This window comes from Elephantulus edwardii, unplaced genomic scaffold (genome assembly GCF_000299155.1).
Source record: "Elephantulus edwardii isolate Elephantulus edwardi_28Jun2011 unplaced genomic scaffold, EleEdw1.0 scaffold00131, whole genome shotgun sequence".
Classification (NCBI taxonomy): domain Eukaryota; kingdom Metazoa; phylum Chordata; class Mammalia; order Macroscelidea; family Macroscelididae; genus Elephantulus; species Elephantulus edwardii.
Window position 1 is genome coordinate 4,927,758 of NW_006399881.1, and position 8,378 is coordinate 4,936,135.

Below are 8,378 nucleotides of genomic sequence, written 5' to 3' on the forward strand. Positions count from 1 at the left end.
TTTTTTTTTTACTGAAACATGGACAGATTTCAGACTGTTATGGGTATCAAAGGACCCATAACCCCTTGGAAACCTATCATGACATGCAAGGCTGCTAAAACAGTACACTTGACAATTTGCTGCTTCATAGAATAGGAAATTTCTAATCCTGAGATTAAGCTCAATCAGGAAGCCAACAGTGAGCTGAGGACAGGGGACAGGATTATCGTCACTCCAAATCCACAGTGTAGTGAGAAGCAGGTTTGAGTGACACCTTGAGATGGCTGTGAACTTGGTTTTTGTTCTTAGTTGCTCTTGAGTTGGCTTCTGGTTTATGGCAAGCCTACGCACGAAATGATCTCAGGTCCTGCACCATCCCCATGATCAGTTGTGGGGCAGACCATTGTGGCTCAGACAGATTTCTCTGGCTGATTTTACGATGTAAAGCACCAGGTGTTGCTTCTCAGTCTATAGGAATCTACATTCTGCTGAAACCTGTTCACCATCACAGAACACACAAGCCTCCGCTGACAAGACACGTGTTGACCATGCATTAGGTGTATTAATGAGACTCTGGTTTCCCTCACGGAAGGTGAGACTTCTACCACAGACCCACCAAATGCCTCAAACCACCAATGCTTGGTCCCTATTTATTCTTAACAAAGCAAACCACAAGGCTGAGAAGGAATTCAGAATTTTGAGGTAACTGGGAGTTTTAAGGTAACTGGCTCTGGGGTGACCAGGTATCAGTGCCAGCGCTATTCAGCTATTCATCTTTCTGAGTTCTCATTTCTCTCTAGGCTGGGGACCCTTTAAGAGAGGCTCTGGTGGCCTAGTCTGCAAGAAGCCATGCTGCTACCACAAAGGTCTGAACCCATCAGCACCACTATCTCCTTCCACGCAATTTACAGCCTCTTGAAAACCCATTGGAGTGTCAGTTATGAGTTGGGTCCAGATGGGTCTTTTTAAGATGAGGGACCATAGTAGGCTTTCTAATCATTGTTGTTGCTTTTGATTGCCTTCAAGTCGAGCACAACTCATAGCAACCCTATGAACAAATGGCCTGAAGCCCCTCTACAACTATCATCATTTATCAAAGTTCATAGAGTTTCTGGAGGCATGTTATTTAATAAATGGATAAATGGATATTAATAATAACTAAATATTCTTCTAGTCATAGCCAGCCCTATTTCTCATCACAATGGGAATTAGAAGATAATATTTTGTCTTTTTTTTTTTTCAATATCCATGATTGGTCAAAGGTAGAGCCCCACCTACTATAATTCACATTGTCAAAGAAAGCAGAGCCCCACCTATCATCCACATTTGTTGTTGTATGCCATCAAGTCTGAATCAACTCACAGCTGACCCTCCAGCAGGGCACCGGAGGAGGCTGTCCATCATCCTCCTTTGGAGCAGCCGGTGGATTCAAACTAGGTGACTCAGGGCTCCAAATCACCAGCAGCTCTGAGAGGGAAAGATGGGCGATCTCTTCCCATGGGATTTATAGCCTGTGAAAACCTGCTGGAGCGTCAGCTACGAGTCAGCTCCGACTCGAAAGTACATAATGGCAACCATAATCCACATATCCTCCCCCTGGACCAATCTTGTGAAAGATGACAACAGCCTTCTACTAACCAGTTTTGACCTTGGAAACTCTGTGCGATAGGGTCACTGTGACTCAGAATCAGCTCAATGGCAGCAGGCTTGGGCTTGGAACTTGGGTGTATTAACGAGCAGGAAGTCATGCAAGACAATGCCTTGCCACTCTGCCACGCAAATTTGTTGGCCAATTCATAGGAGGTGGCAGTTGATTCTCTTATGATAATTCAGAGGGTGGTGGCAGCGGCAGCAGGGAAATTTTCTATAAATGGCTTTTATAACCCAGGCATTATGTCATTAGGAAAAACTGATGCCGCTCAATAGAGGGGAGGAGGGGGGTAAGAAATCTGTTCCCAAAGCAGAGGCTTTTTGGAATGCTATTAAGTGTCTACTCGAAGTCACAACATTGAAGATTTCACAGCAACAGCATCAACACATTGTAAAGGCGCATGAGGAGATTTGACTTTGCTGCTGCCTTCATTACTCATTCTACTGGAAGCAAGAGAAGGGGAGGGAGAGAAGAAAGATGGCAAGTCAGGCTTATTATTACTAGTCTTCATTCATTCATGTTTTGTAAAGCAAAGCCTCACCCTGCAATTTTAAAAGGGCCCCTCTCTCTAGTCACGGGCAAAGCTGGAGGATATTGATTATGCTCCTTTCTATCGACAAGAACTTAATTAGCAGAAAGATCCTCGAGTTCTGGAAGCAGACCGACTTTGTGAGCCTTCTCTCACCGCCTCAGTTGTCTGAGCACTGTTTTGGTTTAGGGACCAGGAGGGTGTTTTTTTTTTTTTGCCTTTCTGACAGTCCCCTGGGGATTGCCTGGCCTGGACCTGAGAAATATCAAGGAGGAGAATGGAAGGAATGGCTTGGATCCTTCTGGATCTCGGAATAAGGCTGCCCTCCGATTTGAATTTCAATTCTGCTACTTTCATGCTCTGTGGCCTTGGGATGTTACTTAGCCTTTCCAGGCCTCAATGAAGCCAGTCGTTCCTCGCCCCTCAGTTCCTGCTATTCATTTCTGCATTTCTGACATTTAGAAGCACCTACTGGTAGGGCTATTACTTGGAAATGGACATCATGATTGGAAAGGTGGAGGGTCAGTGAAGGAGAGGAAGATCCTCACTGAGATGGACAGATAAGAGTGTCTGTAGCAATGGGCTCTAGTGTGTCAGAGATTGTGAGGATGGCATAGGATATGACAGGGTTCAGATCACTATGAGTTATACTCGATTTGACAGCACCTAACAACAGAGACTGCCAAGAGAGCAGAGTGGTTCTTGGTGCTGGATTCTTTCCCACAAACAAGTGACATTCAGATAATTAAAAGTTGGCTCCACACAAGGCAGCTGGTGAAGATGCCTCACTACTGTTCTGTAAATAACACTAATGATGAAAATCAAATGGCCAGACAGCAGCCCCCCTGTGCTCCCACTCACATTCATGGTTCCGTTGATCTCTGCCACCGACTCGTCATCCGTGGGGAACTGGTAGATCTGGACCCCATTGCTGACCAGCTCGCTGGTGATTTTGATTTTGAATTTGGTGAGCTCGCTCTTGGAAATGGCATCAGATTTGGCAATGATGGGGATGATGTTCACCTGGGAAAGGGAGAGCGAAGAGGGGGTCAGGGTAGGGAAATCTGAACTTGACAACAGCATGGCCTACAACTCCCGCTCCAGTGAGAACAGCTCATCCCAATAATCTAGGACCAGGCCACCTCTCTAGCCAAATAGCAACAGAATAAACAACACCGAGGGCTTAATACAAACTGGGCACTACATCAAGTGCTTTACAAGTATTAATGCACTCAAGTCTGACAACCCTCCCAGGGGATACTAATTACTACTATTTGCCAATGAGAAGCACAAGAATAATGTGAAAGTTTGCGGTCATAAAGATGTTCACACCCAATAGGGCAGTTCTGTTCCATCCTATTGGACTGTCATTTGTCAGAATCACCTTGATAGCTGTTGGTGTGGTTGTGAGTTTGATTGCCACTGAGACATACCATCCCAGGCCAGAGAGCATGTAAGTAGCAGAAATGGAATCCTAATCCAAGGTCAGCCTTATTCCTCAATCTTAATCATGATGCTGTCTACCAGCTCAGATCCACTGACGAATTGATAAGCTTTGGCAAGATATCAAAGTCACACCTTGAGTGATGGGAAGCAGAAAGATGACAGTTGGAAACAGCAAGCTTAGAAAACTTAGGCAAGATGCAATAAAAGAATGGCGCTCATGTGCTCATTTGTAGTGCCAAGCAGATTCTGAATGTCAGGAAAGTATGTTTGCAAACTTGTAAAAAAGCTTTTGAAAGAATCCTAAGGTCATTCCTTCTAAATAGCAAATAATCCTTCTGTAACATGAACAAGTCATGTCTAATTTACATATGGCATGGATCTGCATTTTTGGAAGTTCCTCTAAACAGGATATGGTTGATTCTTACAGACATCTTTCTCAGGCATAGTGCCACACATCTGGATTTGAACCTAGGCTCTGCCAGTTACTACGACCATGGGCAGGTCTCTTATAAACTTCCAACTGTTTAAGTTTGTGAAAACCTCAGAGCTGCAATTTCCCCTTCCAGAAAAAAAGAAGAAGAAGAAGAAGAATTTAAAAAAGAAAACAGGGACAATGACGGTGTTTACCTCACAAAGTTGTTGAGGGAATTCAACAAAATACTCCTCAAGGAACTTAGCACAGTGGTAACACATATTATGAGTTTATAACAAATATTAGCTTTTTGTTGTTGTTAGGTGCTGTCGAGTCTCCTGTGACACAGAGTGACCCTATGTACAGCAGCTCAGAACCCTGTTCTGTCCTGATCTAGTCTCACTAACTCTGACACACCTACCCCCATTGCACCAATTACTGTATTAATCCACCTCATGCAGGGTCTTCCTCTCCTGCGCTGTCCCTCCACCCTTCCAAGCATGATGTCCTTCTCCAAGGACCGGTCTCTCCTGGCCATGTGCCCAAAGTATGTGAGATGGAGATTCAACATCCTAGTCTCCAAGGAGAAACTTGGTTTCACCCTCTCTAAGACAGACCTATTTGTTTTCTTGACAGTTCATGGTATATTCAAGACTCTTTGTCAGCACTGCAATTCTATTACATAGATTCTTCTTCTGTCATCCTTAGTCACTGTCCAGCTTTCTGATACATAGCAAGTAATTACAAAGACCATGGCCTGAATTTGGTGCACCTTAGCCTCTAGACTGACATAGTTGCTTTTCAGCACTCTGGAGAGGTCCTTGACAGCAGATTTTCTCAATACAATTCGTCTTTTGATTTCCTGACTGCTGGTGCTAAGAATGTTGATTGTGGAGCCAAGCAAGCTATAATTGTTAACAACCTCAGTTTCTTCTCCATCTATCATTGACTCAGGGGTGAGAACCTATAATAATATAATATAGTATAATGTAATGTAATATAAATAATATAATATAATTAATATAATATATTAGCTATTATTATAAAATATTGGGCTAGTGTGTTAGGAGTTGTGCTTCCAACCCAAAGGCAGGTGATTCAAATCCATTAGCTTTTCCAAGGGTCGAGATAGGCAAGAGCATCTGAAAACCCGCTGGAGCATCAGCTGAGCCAGTTACAACTCATCAGTACACAACAACAATAGTAAAATATTCTTGATAATAAGAATAAATCCAAACTAAAAGATATGGTCGTCAAGCAGATTCCAACTTATGGCTACCCTCTATCAGGTTTCCGATGCTATAAATTCTTCCTTTTTCTTTCCTAGAGCAGGTAGGTAGATTTGAACCAATGGCGTGACCTGTAACACACTCCGTAACAGAGCAGGGCTTCTTAATAGCTGATCCTGATTCATGGTGACCCCACATGTTACAGAGTAGAACTACTTCACAGGGAGTTAGCTATTTTGTAGGATGGGGAGTTTCCCCCCTTAGTTGCATTTTATTTTTTTGACCAGTTCGGTCAATGCCATTTATTTTAATGTCTTAAATCCTCACTGCACCCTTCCATTTCCTTCACTCTCCTCATCCATCCACTAATCTCTGCTCCCCTCTTCCTCTCCTCTCAGCCCTATTAACCCTCCAGGATTGTTCCAATCAGTGTGTATACTTTATCTTTTTTCCTCCTCTCTAGCTCAATTAACTATGCATATCCTGTCCCAGATTATTTATTGCAATGCATACAATCGGAATGCTCCATAGAGTTTTCTTGGCTTGCAATATTAAGGGAAACAGATAACCAGGCCTTTCTTCTGTGTTACCACGGTAACTCTTAGGTTAGTGAAAATCTCAAACCAAACCCATTGCTATTGATTAATTTCTGACTTGTAGCAACTTTACATTACTGAGTAGAAGAACCTCCCCATAAGGTTTCCAAATTCTTTTCAGATTTCTCCTGCAGAGGGACTGGTAGGTTCGAACCGCCAGCCTTTCGGTTAGCAGCCAAGCATTTAACCACTGTGCCACCAGGAGGCCTCTTTCTGTTAGTAGCATGATATATGCCATTTATACCACCAACGGACTTTAACTCTAGAACCTGTTAAAACACCTTTCTGTTTCCCCAAGATCTAGCTGGCAAACATCTTAATTCCCAACAGGGGCTGGGGCAGACAGACAGCTTGAGGCAAATCCATCCCCAGTGTTTGGAAAGCAGATCAGAAAGCACATGCCGAAGGCACTGTGTCAGTGACACCTTTATGAAGTGCTAGGGGATGACAGAGGAAGAGGATGATGTTCCAAAACCCCTCCTAGAATCTTTTACAAGATTGCACTAAGAGTGAAGCTCGTGTGGCCAGCCTCCCACATGCCCCGCCGTGCCCTCCACCTCATACTTTACTATCCAGCTTCTTCATCGTCACAAGGTCCAGAGACTTCAGGGAATGACCGGTGGGGGCAATGAAGTAGAGGCAGACGTGGATGCGGGAGTCATGGTAGGTATGCAGCACCCTGCGAATCTTCAGCTCCTCCTGCAGATAGGCCTCGAACTGGGCGTCAATGAATTCCACAATCGGCTTGTAGCTAAAATGGGTGAGAAAGATGAAGCAACAAGATAGTTTGCAAAAAAAGGGGGTGGCGTGGACCTAATCTTTTCTGGAAGTTAAAAACACTCTAGGAGACTGAGAAGGATGGGTTCAATAATGTATACTGCATTGAAACAGATGAGGGAGAAAACTGTTTAAGAGGGAAAATTATTAGGTATTTTTGTCATGACAGGAGTCCAGAGTGAAGGCTGCATAGTGGAGTGGCCCTGGGGGGAGGGATTGTAAAACAATGAAAGAATTTTTCTTTTACTTTTCCAAGAGGGTAGTGTACTAGGTGGAGGATTGGGAGGGGAGAAAAATGTAACAATGAATGAATGGAAATCCAAAGTCCCTGTAAATTTTCATTGAAATTAATAATAAATTTAAAAAAAGAATAAAATAAAATTTAAAAAACCAAATCACTCTGGGTAATATGGCCCTCTCCATCCATCTGGGTCTCTCCTCCTCCTCTTACGAGACTCTCAGTCTGTCAGTCTAGCCAGCTTGGTCGCCACATGAGCCACACATATGGTCATCTGGCCATTATCACCCTGGAATGTCTATTTCTCTCTCCTCACCCCCCACAGAGGAAGCTCTGGTGGCCTAGTGGTAAGGAGCTGTGCTGCAATCTTAAAGGCACACAGTTCAAATTCACCAGCTACTCTGCAGGAGAAGGATGGGCAATCTCCTCCTGCGTGATTTAGTGCCTCTGAAAACCCACTGGAGGGTCAGCTATGGGTCGGTTCTGACTCAATAGTACACAATAACAATTTAACATCCCCTTATTTCTCTCAGAACCTAATTTAATGCCTACCTCCTCTGCATAGGGGACGATTATTCCAGAAATCCTTTCTGTGACCCCTCACTCACTCATTGCCGTTGAGTCAGAACTGACTCATGGCTGACCCTCTGGTGGGTTTTCAGAGGTAGTAAATCACTCAGGAGGAGATTGCCTATCTTTCTCCCACCGAGCAGCTGGTGGAGTCAAACAGCCTGCCTGTGAGTTGGCAGCACAACTAGTGCAGCACTGAAAAATATGGTTCTGACATTTTGGATCAAAATATTCTATAAAAGAATCCTAATCTAAAGGCTGCTTGGAAAAGTAGAAGGTGCACAGAAGAGAACAGGATCCTCAAAAAGATGGACTGGCCCAGTGACTGCAATGAGGGGCCTGTTGTGAAGATGGCACAAGACAGGCCAAGGTTTCCATAGTTGTTCATAGGGTCACTAGGAGTCGCAGTCGACTTGACAGCATCTAATGACAACAACCAAGAAGGGGCGGGGGGGGGAATGCAGAACAGAATCTCAAATTCTGATGCAATCCAGATCTTCTGGAGCCACAGATACTTGATGTTGTTGTTTTTGTTAAGTGCCATCGAGTCGCAGGTGACTCATAGTGACCCTACGAACAAAAGTCCTGGACACCTCCTGTGTAACTTTCGTCCTTTCTCCAGGTTCATGGGGGTTCCCGAGGCAAGCTATTGTGGAAGTGGATGCCACTCCTGCTTCCAAGCTTGTTTTAATCAGGGAGCTCCACCATGGGTAACCATTCTCGCATTTGACACATCAGTGTCACAATGTTAGGCTTCACAGCAACCACAAGTTACCTCTGTACAGCAAGTGGACATACCAGGGTTACACAACCTAGAAGAATGTTTCACCAAAAGCAATTAAAGGCAGGCCTGAGGGCTGCAGAGTGTTGATGAACACCCTAAAACTACTGCCCTGAGATAATCTTTAGAACTATAATAATAATAATAACAATAATAATAATTTTAAAAGT

The 8,378-nt window shown here is 43.9% G+C and overlaps 1 protein-coding gene across 4 annotated transcripts in view; it reads right to left on the reverse strand.

The window, feature by feature from the left end:
• Positions 1-8,378, reverse strand: part of SEPT6 (septin 6) — a 129,108-nt gene that overhangs the window by 51,202 nt on the left and 69,528 nt on the right. For all 4 annotated transcript variants that reach the window (XM_006893780.1, XM_006893781.1, XM_006893782.1 and 1 more), the window contains 2 exons: positions 6,407-6,593; positions 3,021-3,182 (listed from right to left, as the gene is read on the reverse strand). In XM_006893780.1, the coding sequence (XP_006893842.1) occupies positions 3,021-3,182; positions 6,407-6,593 (349 nt within the window). The remainder of the gene's footprint in view (positions 1-3,020; positions 3,183-6,406; positions 6,594-8,378) is intronic.